General features: G+C 35.5%; 2 protein-coding genes across 3 annotated transcripts; both read right to left on the reverse strand.

Annotated features, from left to right (window-relative positions):
- Positions 1 to 8,321: 8,321 nt before the first annotated feature.
- Positions 8,322 to 10,455, reverse strand: LOC135652142 (protein PIN-LIKES 2-like). Its single transcript, XM_065172882.1, has 2 exons — positions 10,291 to 10,455; positions 8,322 to 10,013 (listed from the first exon to the last, which is right to left on the reverse strand). The coding sequence occupies exon 2, from the start codon at positions 9,839 to 9,841 to the stop codon at positions 8,498 to 8,500; it is 1,344 nt and encodes a 447-aa protein (XP_065028954.1). The 5' UTR covers positions 9,842 to 10,013; positions 10,291 to 10,455; the 3' UTR covers positions 8,322 to 8,497.
- Positions 10,456 to 15,445: 4,990 nt separating this feature from the next.
- Positions 15,446 to 18,472, reverse strand: LOC135653433 (protein DETOXIFICATION 16-like). Of its 2 annotated transcripts, none has more exons than XM_065175401.1 (8): positions 17,908 to 18,472; positions 17,005 to 17,549; positions 16,849 to 16,935; positions 16,711 to 16,767; positions 16,384 to 16,622; positions 16,177 to 16,295; positions 15,977 to 16,063; positions 15,446 to 15,742 (listed from the first exon to the last, which is right to left on the reverse strand). In XM_065175401.1, exons 1-8 carry the CDS (start codon positions 18,187 to 18,189, stop codon positions 15,683 to 15,685), a joined length of 1,476 nt encoding a protein of 491 aa, XP_065031473.1. In that variant the 5' UTR covers positions 18,190 to 18,472; the 3' UTR covers positions 15,446 to 15,682. The 2 variants fall into 2 exon arrangements, with proteins under 2 accessions (XP_065031473.1, XP_065031474.1); XM_065175402.1 differs by lacking the exon at positions 15,446 to 15,742 and adding an exon at positions 15,751 to 15,901 and having other exon boundaries at positions 17,908 to 18,307.
- Positions 18,473 to 22,024: the final 3,552 nt, after the last annotated feature.

Consider the following 22,024-nt stretch of genomic DNA (forward strand, 5'->3'; position numbering starts at 1 on the left):
TCATTTTGCTGCTGTTGCCCAACACCAAGTAGATGATGGATCAATTTGAATGCAATATTTGCTGACGAATGACACACAGATTTAGAGAGCTGCAAATAAGACACGGCGGCTTATTTTTATCTCAGTAACTCAAGATGCATGCATATATTATCTTTCGAAGAAGTCAGCGAAGATGCAGAAAAGTGTCAAGTGTTTAGATGGGGTTCAATCTCGATTGCTTATGTTCCAAGGATAAGAAGTCCCTTGTCAACTTTCTTTCTCAAGGAAAGATTCTGACGCTATCGTATTTAATTTAAATATATGAAGAAAAGAAGAGATTATATGTAAGTATAATTTTTTATAATAATAATAATAATAATAATAATAATAATAATAATAGTAGTAGTAATACATTATTAGCCTATATCAAATTAAATAGAAGACAGAAGAAATCAAGACAGATGTAAAAAAATGGAATGTGAACTTTTTTAAAAAAATATTTATAAATCTTGAATTATTCTTTAACTTGAATTTATATTTATAAATATTTTTATGAATATTTATAAATCCATTTACAGACTAAACACTTCATATTATTTAAAACTCTATCTAATCAGATTATTTAAAAGATAAGAAATAAAAATATTAAAATCCTTCAAAAACTAATACTTTAAATCTTAACAAACACTTCCCCTTAGTATATTTTTAAAGATGAGTCCTAACTTGCTTCAAATATCTTGAAACGATTTTTGGAGAAAGATTTTATGAAAATATATGTGACATTATCTATGCTCTTGATTACCATGACTTTGATGAAATAATACCTTGAGGCATCTTTTCTCGGATGAAATAATATTAATTTTAATATTCTTGATTCACAAATTAGAATGATAACTCATTTTTAGGTATTTTGACTATCATATTATAAAATAATTGGTTTATTAATTTAACAGCAAACGTCCTCAATCAGACATTTTAACCATGTACATTCTTGAGTTGTAGGTGAGGAAGCATTATATTCCATTTCGATTGTAGAAAGAGAGATGGATGATTACTTCTTACCATACAATACAATGAGATATAAATAGAACCATATAAAAAGACATAGTAGAAGTAAATATAGGATTATTCAAACCATCTTATCTACATAATCATGAAATTCAAGATGAATGCCCTTCTTATTATACAATCCCAAATCAAGAGTAAAATTGATATATTTAAAAAAAATTACTACATTAAGATGTGACTTTCTTGGAGATTGTAAAAAATGACTTGAAAGAATAATTAAAAATATAATATCTGATCTTATGATTGCTAAGTAAATGAGACTATCAATAAGAGCACAAAAATATCAAGAATAAGAAAGAATCTTGCCATCATTACAATTTTCCTTTATATTTGTATCAAGTGAGTAGAAACCTTTGTTAATTTCAAACCTTTTAATAATTTTCTCTCCATAGCTTATTTAAGAGATAAATATTCATTATTTTATATTCGTCACCTCCAACTCAAAAAAAATATTAAGCTCCCTCAAGACTTTAATTTTAAACCAAAAAGAAATATCATCATGAAACTTTGAAATCTCTATTTTGTTATTATCAATGATGATCTTATCATCTACATATAGAAGAATAATTACATGTAAGTTTTGTTGCTTTTTAATAAATATGCTAAAATAGGAATAATAAGAAAATAATCATAGAAATATAAGTATTGAGTAATTTTTTTATACCATGCTTAGGAGCTTGCTTTAACCTAGAGAACCTCCATGAGCTTAAAAACATAATTTGATTTAAAAATAAAAATTTATCGTAGTAGTTATTTTATATAAATTTCTTTATCAATTTTACCAGCATCATGTTACTAAAGCTTTAATATAAGATTAGCCACTAGAGCAATCATCATCCTAACAAATATTATCTTGGTTATAGGATTAAAAGTTTCTTCATAATCTTATCTATATTTTTAAGAAAACCTTTTTATAATAAGTCTTGCCTTATAGCAATCTATACCTTCATTTGACTTATGTTTCACCTTATACCTTTCACCTTATACACCCATTTGTAAATAATTAGATTTATATTTGTAAACTTTGGCAAAAGATCCAAAGTTCTATTTTTATGAAAATATCATTTCTTCATCCATAGCATCCTCTCACTCCTTCACACTTTTGGGTTTATCAAAACAAATAGATTTGAGACCATCATTTCAGAAAAAACAATGACATAGGCTTATATTATCTCTATTTCTGTAACATATTGGTTTAATAATTATTCTTTTTGATCTTCTCAATATTAAAATTTTTTTCTTCATGAACATTATTATTCCCCCTATCATTTTGCTCCACTATTAGTAATAAATAAATAATATAAGTGGATATAAATGAGACAACAGATGAGCTAAAATTAATAGAAGTACTAGATGACAAGGAAACTCAATAATATACAATGAATATATATCATTTTCATTATTGTGATTAATATCTTCAAACGAAACCACTTGTGAATAATAATAAGAAGAAACTTTATCAAACACAACATGTCAAGATATTACATACTAATAATTTTGTGGATTCATGCATTTTTAATATTTCTTCTTTTCATCATAGCTAATAAATATATATTTCTTGGCCTTAACTTTAAGCTTGCTTCTTTCCGAATATCGTATATGAATGTAATGCAAAGAATCTAAAATGTTTAACATTTATTTTTTTTATTAAATACGAGCTTATATGAAGACTTCAGATTAATTAGACTACGAGAAACTTGATTAATATCATAAGTTGTGTAGGTCACACTTTTTGTCTATAAGGCTATGAAAAAATTCTTTGTATTAACTTGAACTCTTAAAATTAAAAAAAAAACTTTTAATTTATCCTTCACAAAGTAGACATAAGTGAATCTTATAAAATCATCAATAAAAAAAAACATATAACGAGAACCTGAATAAGATATATTTGAATAGGGTCTATTGTAAATAAGTTCTAAGGAAAATTTACACATTGAAAGTGAACTATCAAAAGATTATTTGTGTGCTTTGTCGTGTTGACAACTTTACAAACTTTATTACTACTAAAACTAGTAAGATTTGAAAGGTCATTAACTAGATTTTTTATATCATAATCTTTAATTTGAGAAAATTTATATAATCAAGTTTATCATGTTTGATTAATGCACCATCATTTATATTTATTCTATCAATATGAGAGATAAATACTAATAAAATATATAAAATTTTGATCCTTTTATCGGTATGTACTATATCTGTATTTAATTCTTCTATGTTACAAAGAAATTTGACTTCATTAGAACTAAAAAGAATATAATTTCCAACGTCAACTATATTTACAATAAAAAAGATATTTTTCTTTGGAACATAATATATACTCTTAAATGTAATAGGATTATTATTCTTTGAGATTATGATGGTGCATTCCTTTGCACTTGGTGAACTGTATTGTTTGTCATGATAATTACATCATTACCTTCATATTAATGAAAATTAGTGAATTTGGTATCACCGCTAATGAGATGATGACAATATCCTAAATCAACTATCTAGTCATGTTCAAAGTTGATGGATGTCATGATGACTTTCACTATAGCAATTTCAATTATAAAATATTTACCTTAATCTTTATCAATAATATTAAAATAATTTTTTATTTATTATATTTTTCTTTTAATCTTAATATGATAATTTTTTTTGATATGACGTAACTTGTTACACCTATAACATTTGATCTTCTTTTGATTTATAGAAGAAGACTTTGACTTGCTGTTAGCATCATCATTAGCATCATCATTCATCACTTTATCTTTATCATTATCATTTTTCTTATTTATAAAGTGAGTATCTCCGTCTCCCCCTGAAGCAAAGACTTTTGTCATTTGATGAGCAAATGATTCCTAAGAAGCACAAAGATTTTTTAACTCTACTAAAGATGATTATTGAATCCATCCTTGAATAGATGTAACATAAGAAACATATTCTTTTTGAACACCATAAATAATATAACATTTCAATCATGTATTAGAAATAGATTCATTTGGATCTAAAAGTGATATATTTGAATATAAAAATTTAATTTTTAAAAAATATTTTTTTAAAATTTGAGAGATCACCTTTAATAGTATTTGTCAAATCATTCTCCAAATATGAAGCCTGAGTCATATTCTTTTTATTAAATAATATCTCAAGAGTAATCCAAATCTATTTACAACCAATAATGATTTCAAAAAAATCATGAGAGATAGATCTCTTTAACATAAATTCAACTTTTGCAGTTAATGTCCTCTATCTTTTCATGGTATTATCTAATGCTATTGTTACATTATCATCAATCATATCCTATAGATCTTCTCCTATAAGATATGACTATAAATAAGTCTTCTAGATATTATAATTAGACTGATTAAGAAGTTTAATACTAAACCCATTAACTTGACTATTATAATCCATAATTAAGAAAGGTTATCTTCTATACCAAGAAGATCTTAAAATATAAATTACCACACTCTAATAACACGTGAAGGAAGAAAAGATCATAAGTACGACACTTTCTCAAATAGTAGCCACAAACAACTACACAAGATCAAACAAAATATAAGAAAAGAAATCAAGATAAAAGTAAAAAATATATATATTAAATTAAGAAAACATATAGAAGATTTTAAACTACTTTTACTTGAGTATGAACACTTAGATTTGAGTTGATTTATTTTTATAAATACTATCTATTTATAGATTAGAATAATAATTTAAATAAAAAGAATCTTATCTTTAAAATTTTATCTAATCAACTTATTTAAAAAATAAAAAATAAAAATATTAAAATATTAAAATCCTCCCAGACATAATACTTTTAAATCTTAATAAAAAGTACATAAGATTTTTATAAAAAATAAAATTAATAATAAAATACAAAATTAAAAATAAGAAAAAGAAAAAGAAAATTTACATGATTCCATACTTCTCTTTACATCTACAGAAAAAAAATTAAATTTCTTGTAATAACAAACTACAAGTTTTAAATCAAGTCAAGTTCTTTCGTCCACCTTTTTATATAAATTTTTAAAATTTTCTCATGCATATTCTCTCACTTCCAAAACTTATTAGAGTGAAATTGTAAAAGAGATCGGAGTGTCTTCCCACATTGATTTTTGGATTTTTTTTTTATTCACATAAAAGTTTTTTAAATAATTAATTGTTCTATCCTCCAAGTATTATGACTCCCGCCTACCCCGCCATCTAGTGATCCACGATCCGATTGACCCTCGTCATGTTCGTTGTCTCTTTATCTCATACTATTATTTTCTATTAAATATATAAAATACATGACAAATGAGCCAATCACCCAAGGCCACGTTGATCGCATGCGGCCCATAGATGATCAAATCCAGAGACATACGATGAACCCTATGATCAACATGGCCTAAGCCAATTAATACGAGATATGGATACGATGGACATCGTCCAATAATTTGATCTAAAACGTTGCACATTTCCCTCAACGACCACCCACATGTAACCATACCTAAACGTCACAGGACCTTTAGATTCTTGTTAGTGTTGCCCAACTGATCCAACTAGTTCAACCAATTCAAACACCAAAACTAACTTAGATCATTAGAATGACATTTATTGAGAATACCCCTCGACATCTTACGAACAATACAATACAAAGATTGACTTAGAACGGATCTTAATTGGATCCGAACCCTTATTCCAACTCGAACAACAAAATATTGTACTAACATATTGATACAAGAGCATCTCGATATAATGACTAAAAAATTTAAAGTGCTTTTTTTTTGTAAGTTAAATTTAAAGTGCTTACATTAATCTCTTACTTATCCATAAAAAATCTTAATGTTGAGTTTAAATTAATTTCGAAATTAATTCAAAAATATTTATGAGATAAACTATATATCATTAAAATCTTAATGTTGAGTTAGAAATGCAAAGCATTTGACATATTATAATTTTTAATTTAATTTTTTAATAAAATTATATATATTTATCTACATAGATCAAACTAAATACTCTACCTGAGAATAGATAAAATTCTCTCTTATCTTTTTCTATTGCTAGGTGATATTTAAATATCTAATAAATATTAAATCTTCAAGTATCAATCTTTACTACCGAGAATGTAATTAGTTTTTATTTACTTGGTTTGAGAAGTGAGGAGTACGTTCAAGCTTGGAAAGATGTTGCTTTTATATATATATATATATATATATATATATATATATATATATATATATATATATATATATATATATATATATATATAGAGAGAGAGAGAGAGAGAGAGAGAGAGAGAGAGAGAATAAAGTATTTGACAACTCGAAGACCTTGCTCTGCCCTCTGGTTGGTTGCCCTCTCTTTTTAAATTATTTTCCATCCAAAATAAATCAAAGTGACTTTTGGTTAAAAGAATCTCATAAATGTATAGCAATTATGATGATGACCAATCTGAGCAAGTTGAAGATTTCAATTCAGAGACACATTAGGGAGAATACGCGATGGTTCTGGCAGCTACGAAGAGATCTTATTATCAATAGAAAAGTTTGATTTTAACTCGATGTCAATGCAGTATTATCACCAATTTCTGTATGTTTTTGCGGTAATTATAAAAGAATGTATCAAGTCAATGAGCTCAGTCTTCTGTCCAAACTTCACTATCTTCTGTTAAAGAATGTATCAATGCAATATCATCACATTATTCCATACATCGGCATGGATTCTCTTCTTTAGTCGACAAGTTCTCAAGTTTTCCAAAGGAAATCTTCAACAGCACTAGTAATCAGAGGAGATACCTGAAGTCCCTTCAAAAGGCAAGCTTACAGTTTTAGATAACAAGCTAATTCGGTTCAGTGCCAATCTGAACTACAACCATTGCTGGGTTTTCAATTCTTCCACGCCTTGTAATTATTCCAAGCTAAATAAGGCAGAAGTCAATACTTGTGAACCTCAAATAACTAAAAGCTATAATATATGATGAAACTAAAATTTGGGGCCATAATCTAGAAAGCACAAGGTATTTGTTGAACTATTTCCATCCTAGTTTCTTCTGAAAGATGTAATCTAGGCAAATTTTTAGCAGGAAGACAGGAGTCTAACAGGAAGAGAGAGGTGTTGGTCCAGAGTCGGATCATTTCAGCTGTCTAATTTCCTAATTTGAAAAAGCTCCAAATGGACTCGAAACTTTAGGGAAAAGGAAGTCTACAACTTCTTCCTTTTTACTCTCACAAGTCTTTAAAACAAGAATAAATTGACCAACTGCAATTAGCATCATGAAAGACCTTTAAATGGGTTAACAGTCCTCCATTATCCTCCTTGCTTCTATATAGAATAGGTTCTGTTCAAACTCGTGACAGTTCATAAATATGATAATGAAGATTATCTAGTCCTTGGCTACAGATAATACATGCTCATCCTTCTCTACTTCTTATCATTTCTCTCTCCTCTTCTCAAATATAATCTTCTGTGCTCTCTCTGCCTCCCCTACTTTGGTTTTTCACCCGTGCAGAAAACCAGCTGCATTCTTCAGTAGAAATTAATGTGCCGATTCTTATTTTTCTCCGGATAAATTTTGGTACATTTACAAGTTTTTGATTCTACATCCTTGCTTCTAAAGTAGGCAATTAAGACCGGAAAATATGATAGCTAAATGAACATAAACATCAACCAAAGACGCACAACCACAAGCCAGTTATATATGACACAAGATTGACATTTTTCTTTTTTGCATTTATGCCGATCTATGACTCCAATGGTGAGAATGTAGCTTTCTACAACAATGGAAAAAATTGTGCTGGCTGCAATCAGTATCCTAGATAAATATGAAATGATAGGAGTTAAGATCCTGGCACTATATAATTAACATGAACATGCAAATACAAGATCGATTTCAAAAAACATCAAATATTATGCCTATATCTAGTAAGTCTTGCTCGAGAATACATAGGTCCACTGCTTCTCTAAGATGGTGGCTCCTATATTTAATATGTCAAGTGCGTACTTAAGAACCTAACGAGTCTTGTTTAATACACAATTAACTTCTACACCACAAATAATTCCTTAAACAGAACAAACCAATGTATTGGTGGTTCCTTACGAGTACGTGACCCAAACTTGCAAGTGGAGAACAAGAGGGTGACTTGTAACAATGAGAACATTTATCCTGCTAAGCCAAATCCAGTGGCACCAAGAAAAGAAATTATATTTTCCTGTGTTCGTAATAAGTTAAACCAAGCTAGCCAACTGGAATTATGTAGAGAACTTCATAAAGGGCAAGAGATGTTAAAGAAATAATATGAAACATTTTGATGAAGGATCACATCTAAATTGATAATCCTTATATTATCCAACATTGTTTATACAAGATATTGGCAAAAATCAATCTTATTCATTACGGACCATAATTGACAAAATAACAATGAGTTCATTAAGTTGCCATCATAGACTAATCATGCATCCTCAAAATAAAAATAACTAGAAGGGCCTAACCTCAAACATATGAGAGCAGCTTGAAGTAAATAACAATATAAACTGAGAGAGATACCACAGCACATATGTGCTGCCAGAACAGGAGTGCTGAAGCTTCCCTCACTGCATAATTCCTCAAGCTAGCAATGGCCCCCAACAATATAGCACTTGGTGTGGTATACTGCAATAAGAGAACAAAGCGGTACATCTGGTCTCCTTCAATCAAAAGATGCATCTTATCAGCCAACGCAACCACTCCAATCCCCACTAATGGAAGCACCAAAAGCCTTGTAACAACGATTCCAATTGTAGTTCTGATCCCAAGAGCTGAATCATTAGGACCTTCTGCCAACATTCCTCCAAGAATTAACATTACCGAGGGAACCACTGCTCCGGCTAAGATTTCCAGACTATCTGTGAAGAACGAAAGTGGTGCATCATAGCCAAAAACAAAAGCTTTAAACACTGGAACCAATCCCACTATAAGCGCCAATAAAGAAGCAATTGTTGGAGGCTGAAGGATGTGCCGTATTGGAGTCTGTTCTGCAACAACTCTCATCCTTTGTACAACTTTGGGTTCTGCAAAGCACCTAAGGGACTTTGGACTACTAGGCCCAGCAGTTGAACCTCCCTCCTCAGAAAAATCAATATCCGGAAAAGTGTTTTGAGATGATCCAGAAATGCTCATAAACACTCTGGCTATGAATGGTGTCTTGGAATGTGTTGTCTCTTTGTCTACCATTCCTGGCCACTCAGCTTCATGGAGCAATGGTCTACTGGCATTACTGATAGGTTCTTCTTCCTCAATCTCATTCTCTTCAGAAACAACCTCATAGTACTCCATTGGCGGTTCCATCATGTGATAAACAAATGTGTAAACTAAAATAACTGCGACCCATTGAGCAAACGATACATATGCAATCCCAGCTCGACGGCAATCTGGTCCAAACGGATTATCCGAGCTATGGCAGACCGATCCAACTATGGCAATTGGGAGATTGCCTGTGTTGCCAAAACCGGTCATGATAATGGTGAACCGGAAGAATTGAGGCGGGGGGTGACAAACGATGGCGACTATGTATCCAAGAGCACAGCCTATAGCGGTGCTAATGAGCACATTGATGGGCACAAACCACCAAAGCAAGACATCATCAACGGTGACCGACTGGCCGAGATGGACAAAAATGAGGCAGGGAAGGAAGAGGGCGAAGACAAGCTTGCTAAGAAGTTTGAATGTGGCCCTAGGAACGATTTGGGTTCGAGGGTGCGCGAGGATGAGGCCAATGACAGTAAGGCACAATAGCTTCATCAGGGGCACCACGGCCGAGAGCAAATTATCGCTTCCAGTGGCCATTCCTTGATCCATTCTAACAAAAATCACCAGGAATCTTCCTCTCTTTCTCGACTAATCACCAAGAATCCTTCTTTCCTCCTTGAGTGAATATATACCGTACTTTCCACAAACATCAGACAGTACAGAACGCGATTCTCAATTTACCATCGGCAAGCATCCGCTTGAGGATTTTTCTTCATGGATTCTGTAAAAGTTTTGGAACAGTTTATCAAAAATTTCCAGAATCCAAATTCCATCAGATTCATAAAAACAAAGAAATCACATCTTTGAATCTTATACAAAGATCTAAAACACAAAATGTGAAGCAAATATCAAAAGAACAAATCAGATCTTTCATACAAAAAGTCGACTCTTCGAGATTTGAGACAAACAACGGATCTTCGCGTAGAACCAAACCCTAAAAGATACAGAGAAATCTAACAGACAATGCCCATAAGACCGGCATCGGAAAGCTCACCCACCATGAAAAAACACGAACAGAGATCGAATCTTTTCGCAGAAACTAGGTTGGATTCGGAGTTCCCGGTCACAGATCTTCGAAATATACACGTCCAGACTTCATCGAACCGATCGCTGCATCGACGGACGCAAAGACATCCAATAAACAGCGAGTTGAGAGGCGTCGGTGTCCTCACCTCCACCTCCCCCTGCCCCTCCTCCTTTTATGGTTGCTCCCCCCATGTGTGAAAAGGACAGGTTTAGCATATCCCGTGTTTCGCTTGATCGTTGTTTTCAAAAACACTAAAACACCAACAAAAAACACTTGTAAAATTTCAGGAAACAAGCGGAAATTTACCAAACAAGTTTAACATTTTACGGATTTAAGCACCTATTTATTTTGGTAATCTACAATTTATTTGTTCTGATCCCTTATGCAGCGTGTTGGACTCGGTAATAGGAGCTCGGTTTAGATTAATATAATAAATGAATAGAATATGATGCCTTAATTGTTACTTTATTGGTGATCTGCCGACTCACTTGGCCTAAATTAAGGGCTTGAAATCTCAATTTGCAAATAAGAGGATTTGAAACTTTGTCATATAAAATTTTATTTTAAAAAATATATATATCCCGTGCCACCACCGTCGGCACGAAATCAGACGGCTGTTATAGCTCCGAGCAAACAAGATGTTAATAATTCCTTTGACGGCATCGTGTCGATGTGTTTTGTGCGGATTAATTAATGTGAGATTCATTGATTAAGGAACGATCCAACATGGTTTGGTACCAACGTTGATTGGTCTCGTGTACAGCTTCCATCAGGCTTAATGCCTTGTTATGGTACTACTACATGTAACTCGTTCCTTCTTGTCTCTTCTCAACTGTAAACAATATGGAACTAAGGGACATTGAAGATCCTGATTCAAATATGAATCTTGGTTGGTGGTAGATGCACATTCACGGAGCAGTAATGTACTCAAATACGTAAATGGATTTGGACTGGTACTATGGAAGCCACTCTTACGCCAGAGGTACCTTTATTCCAGAGTTAACTGGAACGTTCCAGTGGGGGGGCAAATCACGACCTGTATCTTCGGTGGAGATGGTATATTGTCGGGAAAAACCAAAAATACCAAGCGGCAGTCACAAGGGGTTCTCTGCAGGAGTATAATAAAAATACAGAAATTAAAGAAATAAAATAACAAATGGCAGAGGACTGGGGTCCACCCGCATTCCACACACGTGGTCACGGATCACATGACCGCCATCACAATCTATGTACTTTACATCATGCTCGAGCAAGACAATTGCCATGATCCACGTGATGATGGTCACATGCATCCCGTTCTCAACCCTCGGTAAATCCTACGAGGCTTAACGATGACCCCACACACACAACCGTCCGGCGGATCGTATGTTATCTATAATATGAAAAAACATTTATGTCCAGATTGAAATCAAATAAAATTAAATCTAACAATATATTAGTGTTGTTCAAAAGAATAAATCTATAAGCGTTTCATCGTCGAATTTGAAATATCAATCTGTAAAGAGAATTAGATCCTTCTCTTCTCTTCTTATCTTTTTACAGGACCATCTAGATTGGATTAAAAGATTAGGGATAGGGAGATTGAGAGAAAAATCTTAATCTCTCAACTGCATTGAGATATCTCTTATTAGGCGATTAGAGAGATTGAGAGAAAAACTTTTAATCTCTCAAGATGCTACCTTTAGCCCATAGAGGTTTTATCTATTTATAAACGAGAGCAAAGGACATAGGATAAGTTAAGAGTTCCTCCCAAGGTTATCTCCTAAGGAATCCTACTTTAACTGAATTTCTTTTCTATTGGCCAATAACCATAATCAAAATTCAATCATATCTATAATATATCTTACCTAATTAAATAGGACCACATAATCTAACAGGGGATTCTTTCCTTTGTTATCAAGCTTTTTTATGTATCCGAGAGATTATGATATAATAACATATTAATAATCATGTAAGTTAAGGTCAGATATCATTTACACACACTTAAGATGTTAGATGCAATGTTATTGATAATCTTTCACCGGTTGTGTTGGGTTGAGTCATCTATCAACCAAAAATAATCTATTATCAGAGTTAGTTTACATGTATCATGTTCCCAATCCATACTAAATGTTAGCAGTGGACAATTGTCTGATATGCAAATAAGTGATAGATAAATGTCAGCAATTCATCCGAAAGGGCCTCAAGTGGCAACTCATTGTCTTTATAGCTCCCTCCTCCTGGTTGCATGTTCTTTAGGAGCCACTAAATATATTGTACTTGTTGGGTTGAGAGCCCATAGTGGGCTTTAAGAGCCCACAGCCCACCTCCCTTTCTCTAAACCCTAGATTCATATTAAGGGGGCGTGGGGGGCTACGAAAAGACAAGGAGGAGAATAAGACAGAAAAACAAGAGAAAGAAAGGGAAGAAAATAAGGATAACATAGAGAGGTTGTTCTCAACCATCTAGGCAGTGTTCTCATCTCAGGTTAGATCAAATCTATAGTAGATTTTTCTATGATTACTTGGGGGAGAATTTAGATATTATGCACAATAACGTGATCCTTATATCTCAGTTATTCTCTTGTGATTATTGCTAGGTTTTGGGCAAGAGATTGAGAGTTGTATATTCATTATTCTCATAGTTGATTATCTTTAGTTTGCCCCGTGGTTTTTACCTTTCACATTTGAGGGGTTTTCCACGTAAATCTTGATGTCATATTTGATTGTGATTTCCATTTAATTCCGCTATGGCCTGCTAGTATTTGTTCATATAGAAAAGTTTAGTTTTACTTTATATCTCATCAACTAGTATCAAAGCAAGGTTGTGGTGATTTAATTTTGTGTTTGAACATGAAGGTCAATAGTGTTTCTCGCATGATTAGTTTAAATAGAAACAATTGAATTATATAAAGCAACTAAAAGGCTTCAAAGTCAAAGATAAAGAGAACTTTGTCTACAAATTGAAGAAGAGCTTGTATGGGCTAAAGCAAGCTCCAAGATAGTGGTACAAAAAATTTGATTTATTTATTATTGAAAATGATACAAAAGAACGACTTCAGATCATTGTGTATATCAAATGGTTTGGTAAGAATTTTATTATTCTCTTACTTTATGTTGATGACATGCTTATTCTTGGGAAAGATATGTCTACAATTGACAGGTTGAAGAAGGAACTAAGTGAGTTCTTTGCAATGAAGGGCATGGGGCCAGCAAAGCAAATAATGTGCATGCAGATTTCCCGTGACAGAAAAACCAAGACGATTTGGTTGTCACAAAAGAATTATATCGAGAAGGTATTGGAAATGTTCAGTATGAGCAATGCAAAGCCAGTTGGTTCTCCTCTTGCAGGTCACTTCAAGTTATACTCAGAATATAGTCCGTCAAGTGATGAGGATAAGGAGAAGATGCAAAAGGTTCCTTATGCTTCAGTAGTTGGAAGTTTAATATATGCAATGGTATGTACGAGACTAAACATCACATATGCAATTAGGTGTTACTAGTAGATTTCTTGCAAATCCAGGCAAAAAGCATTGGGCAGTAGTGAAGTGGATTTTTAGATATCTCAAAGGGAGCTCTAAGGTTTGTTTAAGCTTTGGAGGTGGACCACCTGTGTTGACGGGTTAATACAAATGCAGATATGGTAAGAGATATAGATACGAGGAAGTCAACATCATGTTATATACTTACTTTTACAGGGGGAGCTGTGTCATGGCAATCCAGATTGCAAAGGTGTATTGCTCTCTCCACCACAGAGGCAGAATATATTGCTGCTACATAGGTTTGCAAAGAAATATTATGGATGAAAGAATTCTTACAAGAATTGGGGCTGAAATAGAAAAATTATGTGGTGCATTGTGATAGCTAGAGTGCTATCAATTTGTGTAAGAACTCAATATTTTATTCCAAGTCAAAGCATATAGATATCAGATACCACTGAATTCGAAATGTATTTGAAGAAAAGCAATTGCAGCTTCAGAAAATTCACACAGATGATAACGGAGCAAACATGTTGACAAAAACTTTACCAAAAGAAAGACAGGAGATATGTCGACAGTTGATCGACATGGCTTCACATTGAGAAGTCATGAGATAGCCTCCCTTATGGGCTGAAGGGGGAGGTTGTTGAGCTGACAGCCCATAGTGGATTCAGCCTATAATGAGCTTTAATAGCTCACCCCCCTTTCTCTAAACCCTAGATTCATATTAGAGGGGCATGGGGGGCTGCGAAAAGAGCAAGAAAAACTACAATAACGAGGAAAATACTACAGCCACGTGATTCCAAAGACAAGGAGGAGAACATGACAAAAAAATAAGAGAAAGAAAGTGAAGAAAACAAGGACAACGCAGAGAGGCTGTTCTCAATCATCTAGGTAGTGTTCTCATCTCAGGTTAGATCAAATCTATAGTAGATTCTTACCGTGATTACTTGGGGGAGAATTTAGATATTGTGCACAGTAACGTGATCCTTGTATCCTAGTTATTCTCTTGTGATATTCTCATCTTAAGTTAGATCAAATCTATAATAGATTTTTGCTGTGATTACTTGAGGGAGAATTTAGATATTATACACAGTGACGAAATCATCGTATCCCAATTATTCTCTTATGAATGTTGTTAAGATTTTGGACAAAAGATTGAGATTTGTATATTTATTATTATCATAATAAATTATCTCTAGTTTGTCTCGTTATTTTTACCCTTCACGTTGGAGGAATTTTTCATGTAAATCTTGATATCATATCCGATTATGATTTTCATTTAATTTCACTACATGACCTGTTAGTATTTGTTCATATACAAAAATTTAATTTCACTTTATATCGCGAATTAGAAAACACCTAACACAATGAAATAAATGATCCAGCTTAATCACAAGTGCAAAGAGGCACAGATCTAAATAACGATAGTAGTAAATAATTTTTATTATTATAGCTATTAAATTGATTTCTTTGCCCGATGACCAATGACAGTTGACTCAAGAGAAGAAAGGAAAAAATAAAACACGTGGAAATGGAAAAAGACGCTTTTCTTTCAATCCTTGTTTGTAATCCTCTTCGTCTTACCCATCAGGGATTTAATTGGTATGTCCATAACCTATCCTTTATTTCATAATTTCTCAAATTTCACAAGCTCAAAGTCCAATAATTAATAGTCGATCAACTTAGTACTTTAAAGGCGGAAAGTAAAAGACAAAATGAAAAATGGACTTCACAACAAAGAGAAGTCGAAAATATTCATGAAAATAGAGATGCACCAAACAATAGTTTCATGTTATTTTCAACAATTTTTCTGGTGCCATACTGTAACAATTGCATTCTCCTCTCTGCTTCTCATTGCAGTTCTGACGGCCAGAAGCTTCAGGAGCTTCACATGATCATGCCATCATGTTGCAGTGTCTTTGGGAACGGTGGAGTTGATCACTCTGTCCTTCGCCTTCCTAGCCTGAAAGAATAAGAAACGCCATGAATGAATGCAGAAACAAAAGTACAAGCGAGAAGGAAGGTGGTTCACAGTTAGCATTAGCAAAGCTTTAATCCCCGCCACAACGGCATCCAACATCGTTGGAGAAAAACAACATGTATACTCTCATCCCCTGCAGCTCTGTTCACAGAACAAAGATCCAGTGGAGTTGAAGTAGGCAGTATCTTTGAGGAACAAGATCAGTGGTGCACTTACTTCTTTCTCCCAGTTAGTGCAATAGGCAATGGCCGAAAAGAGCAGCACTTGTACAAAGAGGCCACATATTATTCCCATCCAAAGTCCCTGTTGTTTACCAAAGACATTTCATAGACTATAATAGTAACACCAACAACATACTCTTAACGCAATTTACAGAGTCAGAGAAAGGTAATGATGAAAAAGAGTCTCTCTCTCACCTTTCCTCCAACATGGAGGACAAACGCGAGAAGGAGAGCCGAAGGAATGCCAACAATGTAATAAGCTCCAAGATTAACTAAAGCACCAATCTTTTGCCACCCGCATCCTCTGGCAACACCTACATGTTCCAAGGAATCCCAAGGTATGGAGTTCTGTAGGGGCATATCCAATTCCTACATGAACAGGAATGGATGGAGACACCGTACCTGAGAGCACACATTGCATTCCATCCAGCAAGTTTGAGGTTGCGAGGATTGGCATCATAATGGCCACATATCTTACGACTTCTTCCACGTTGCTGTATGCATAACCCCAAATGCCTCGCGCCAGAATCATGGTTAAGCCCACTATCAATCCTTCTGTGATGGCCAGGAATACCACCACCTTTACTGCTAAGCTTGCAGCTTGTGGATGGCCAGCACCAAGTTCATTTGAAACGCGTGTACTAGGAGGCAACAAAAAGAGCAGCAAATTAAGGAAACTAACGATGTGGAATACGAGAAGAGAGATTAACTCCTCTTGGCTCATCTCACCTTACTGCAGCACCAAGGCCAAAAGGGACCATGAACACCATGGAAGCAGTATTGAGGCTGAGAGAAACAAGTGGAAGTTGTAAGCATACAAAGCCGTATCAAGTACAGCAGCAGCAAAGTCGCACAAGTCAAACTCGCCTTATCGACAAAACTGATGTTTCTAGCTTTGGATTTGGAAGAATGCCCGAGAGAAGCACGAGCAACTCGAATGACCAGAATTCAAAGCTGTTGCAGGTTGTGTTATATGTACATATGTATCCATCGAGAAAGACTGTCGAACAATATGTTGCTTACCAGACCATAGTAGCTGATGGAACAGCCAGTTTGATGAAGGTGGACATGTCATGTAAAGCCTCTCTCGAGAAGCCAATCCAAGTCTTCTTGCAGGCAGGAGATAGCCTTACATATAGTGCCAACAGCAGCACATTTGTCCAGTAAGAGATGGAGTTTGCCACAGCTGCACCTTTGCTTCCGAGGCCAGACTTGAACACCAGAAGCCAACACACAAGAACGTGCGACAGAGCTGTGACGCCGGTGCTCAGCATCATAGGGAAGACAATGTTCTGGGTCTGCAGGAACCTAACATGGCACTGTAGGAGTCCATATGCGAAAATGGTGGGAATCATCCACCGAGCATACAATCCAGCTTCGGTTGCAATCTCCGGATCTTGCCCGCATAGTTTGAGAATCGAACCTGTGTAGGACCAGATCACAGCAACAGGAAGACTTACTAGTGTTAGGGCAAGCATGGCTCTCTGCATGTGTATGCCAAGCATGTGGTACTGTTTTGCTCCGAAGGCTTGTCCACACATTGTATCCAATGCAGTACTCATCCCCAACTAGCCAATCAAGAAAGGAGATGTTGAGGATAAGGTGGATCAGTAGAATCCAGGACATGAATGGATGATATCAGGAATCATTCGACGGTGCTAGAGACTTCTTGGTCCAGTTAACACAAAGCAAATTACTAACTACGAACCCAATGTTGGGGAGGGAGGAAATAAAAAACCAAAAAGAGAAATTATCAAAGATCAACATTCAGAAAAAAAATACTAAAAAATCAACATAAGATTTAACGTGGTTCGATAAATTCCGCCTCACATGGAGATGAAAGGATATATAGGTCTGATGAGATCTCAGGTTCCTAATTGTTAGAAAGAAAATGGCAGGGCAGAGCAAGCAGATACGCATACATACCAAGAAGCTGAAGCCAGTGACCCCAGCGAAGGAGGTCGCCATGGAAGCACCAGAGAGGGCAAGCTCCCCAAGATGGCCAACGAACATGACTGATATGACCTGAAGAATGTTCTGCAACAAGCTCGATGCTATTAGCGGCCCCGCCAAGCAGAGTTGCCTCTTGATCTCGGCGAAGAACTCTCCGTCACTCTTCAGGCCTGCTTCGTTCACCACATCAGCACCAGAGACAAGGACTTCGGTGTGGCCTGGGATCAGAGGCGAATCCAGGCCTGGCTTCTCCATTCTCTTGTGCTTCTTCCTCCCCTCTCTCCGCAGGAGGCGTCCTCTTTAAAGTAGATGGAGGACGACCGGAGCCGCTTGGGAAGGGAAGGGAGTGCGATCGATCCGCCTAGTCGATTTCGACGTACCCGATAAATTCAACCTCCCTTGTTGAACGGACGAAGCGGTGACGCCGCATGTAGGTCCCACTTGAGCCGGGCAGCTGCTTCCATTCGTATGGCCGGTAGTGGAAGACAGTGGAGATGGGATCTCCAGTCCTCACGTTGGACGCTACCGCAGTGACAAGTCAAAAATACCTATCGATGTCGACCGATTGGGCCATTTGTTGGATCCTCATAGTCCATAATATCTCATACGTGTCACTGAACAAGTACAAATTTCCCTGCATGCTTCGGCTCTTTTTATGTCAGTCTAAAAGATTGGAATCTTTTCGTCCAATCGAAGAAGCAAAAAGAATTCTTTGATTAATTGGCTTCAAACTTGGAGGAAAAATAAATGTTTCGAACTGTTTTAGCAACTTCTCCAATCTAATAAATTTCTATTTGGCTCTGATCAGATCATATGACAAAATGATTTGATCTAAAGATCCGAGGATGGATAGAGTCGATCAAATTCTCTCTCACCATGATCATAGTATCAGTTATATATTTATGATTCTTTTTATATCCAAGGTTTATTAGAGATTAAGTTCGACTCTAAAAGGAGATTTTTTTAGTGGAAACCTACAAATAAGAAAGGGTATCAAGGTTTCCAAAGAATCTTCTCGGATGCTCAAGTGAACATGTTTCATCATGAGATTCATAAGCTTGATGGTGGAGATTAAGAGAGTGAGAGAGAGAGAGAGAGAGGCATTCTTAGTTGGTGGAGTGTAGGGTGACTTGTCTTCTTTAACCTCTTCGTTTTGATGTTTTTCTGATGCCCTTTAGTGGTCCTTCTCATAGGAAGGATATGCATTTGGCGATATCTTGAGAATTATGGTATGTGATGTTAGAGGGTGTGCACACCTGTTCATGACTTGCACCGCTTTGATTTGAAGAAATCCTGCGATAAGAAAAACGCAACTATCCTCTTCTGATCTCACATGAAAAGCTGATGAGGTTTGGTCATTACATTCAAGATTACATTATCAGGGAGACATGGGCACAACTTTGTCAAGGTGCCATGATCAGTCTCGACCCATGCCATTTGGAGATGATACAATCTCTCCGAACATTGACTTGACGTAGGAGTAGTGTCCAAGTGGAGGTGCAAACATGAAGGTGCCGACGGAGGAGCAAGAATATGAGGAAGACGACGGGGAAGAGCTGATCTCGGAGAGCTTACGTCTTCTTTTAGGTGTCTCTGTTTATGTGACCTCGTGTCAAAATTTAATTGATGTTAGTATTCTTCACCATCAACTCGAAAGTTTCATTAAATTATAAATACTATCATTGTTTAATACACATATAGATCAGACCACATAGTATCATCGTCAATTCCTCATGTATCGGGGTGAATAGAGATAAATAATCTTAGTTAACCTTTAATCAAATTCTAATTTTTGTCTGCCTATGAAGATATATAATATTTGACTCAATTAAGCTTACTAAATATGCGTGAGATGTTCTGAGCCATTAAAAAAATATTTTTAAATAAAAATGTCAACAGATAAGGTCTGATTTTGGTAAATATAACATCAATTTATATCGAGCTATTTGGAGCTACAACACTTCAAATTAGAATGAATCTTGATAACGAACGTCTAAGCCTCTTCGCTAATTGCCACCTTGGACCCCAAGTAATGTAACATGGTCTATTGTCAAAGATATGTATAGTTTATTCATGTGACGTATGGTATGACCTACTATGTAGCTGATGTTGATGTTTATGGAATGGTGTGTAAGATTCCAAAATGGCATGTGAAAATGTACTATAATTTTTGAGGGCTAATTACGTCCCTATACTTAGATCTACATTTTAATTTTTAAATTTAAAAAAATTATATTGAAATTAAAGTGAGATAACTGATCCTATTTATTCTAACATCATATATAGGATTGATACAAAATCGATAGAAAAAAGATAATTTTAATATCTCAATTATATTTTCTTTTTGCCTAAAACTACTCCCACTACTGCCCTAGTCATCCACCGTTATCGCAGGCGAGTTCTTTGTTGTTGCCTATGTCAGCCCAAGCTACATCATCCTTGGGGTCTTCTGGTTCCATCTGCCTCGACATAAGCTCAAGAAGAAGTCACGATGATAGAGACTATGCTGTGAGTTCATGGTTGAGCCCATGGACCTCTGATCCATGTCCTTCGTGGCACGAGTAATGTGCACCAAAGATTGTCTTAAGGGAGGGGCATGATAGTGGACCATCGATATCTTTATCTTCAAGCTTCTCTACAACGTGATGCCCTTCAAGGTTCCTGGCAATGATATAATATTGGTCAACACCACGGCTCGAGCACTGATCTCATCGCAGGGCTACTGGTGAAGGTCTTGGATCATTGGTTGGGATCCATGATCCGGTGCGATAGTGATTAGGTGTTGAAAATTCTTGGGGGCGGCATCACATGCGCAACGGAAGAACAAAAAATAAAATTCCCAATTCTCAAAGATATGTTTGTCGTCATGCGAAGATTGGCGCGTAAAAATTCACAAAACTTAAAACTGTATATAGAATATATTGTGTTACCTAGAGAGATCATAGATCCCTAGGTCATGCAGATCTCTAGGAGAGGGTGAAGAAGGTCAAGTGCTCTCCTCTCTAGTGGTGATCCACACAGCAAGGTTGTGACGATGCTCCTTAAAACTCCAGGCATACTCTGAAATGGAGAGGGGGAGGAGAATAAGAGAGGCAAGCAAAGGCTTCAGCCTATGAACCACTGAATCCCTCATATTTATAGAGGTCCCCTATCAACTTAATCCTAATGGATCCTCCCCTATTGGGTATTGGATCTCCATCCAACTACCCAAACCTCTTAAATTAGTGGATCTCTAGCCAATAATCTCTCATGGGCTCTTATTGGATCTCATCCATAGGATACAATAATTCATGGGCTTATTGAATATCCAATAAAATAGGGGCTCTAATGAATATCTCATATCTGAACCTCTACTCATTGCAATGCCTACTATATGTGTGTGACCCTCTAGGCTCAATATCGAGCTAACCGTGATTTATACCTATCAGAACTCCTTCTGGCTTTGTGAATTATTATCTCCATAATAATTCACTCGACTCATCGACTACAGACGTACTAGGCCACTACGCCGCAGTCCCCAGACGACACAGGGGAATCCAATATATTTGACATGTCTATCCTTAGTTATCGTGTACCTATAGTCCCTCATCCATCTAATATCCCAGAGATTGTATGCCACGTATGGTGCTATCAGACACATACGGTTTCTATTCGAGTCTCGCTCTAATCGGATTCTCCCGGAGAACTCTTTTTCTCTCAATCCGAATAACCCTAGCTAGGGATTTGTTTGAGTAAGAATACATGAGACATTCCTCTCATGACACTGAGAGTGGATGATTCTCTATCGACACTCAATAACCCTCATAAGGTTGACTACCACTCCCGAAGTTCGGCTATGCTATATCTAGGACATCCAAACCTATAAGTTCGGTACCAAAGAGTAGAGCACTCATACAGGACATCCTTGGTGTCTCAAGTCTAAGGACTAGATACACTACTAAGATCACAAAATCACTGTCTGACAATAAGGAATCACAATCATCCAACATTCCATAAGCGGATCAATTAGTGAACTCATTCTTCAATGAGCACATGTACCGTATCCCTAGTGTCCCCATAGGAGCAACTATAAGACCAGCTGCATCCATCA

This window comes from Musa acuminata, chromosome BXJ3-11 (genome assembly GCF_036884655.1).
Source record: "Musa acuminata AAA Group cultivar baxijiao chromosome BXJ3-11, Cavendish_Baxijiao_AAA, whole genome shotgun sequence".
In the NCBI taxonomy this organism is placed as follows: Eukaryota; Viridiplantae; Streptophyta; class Magnoliopsida; order Zingiberales; family Musaceae; genus Musa; species Musa acuminata.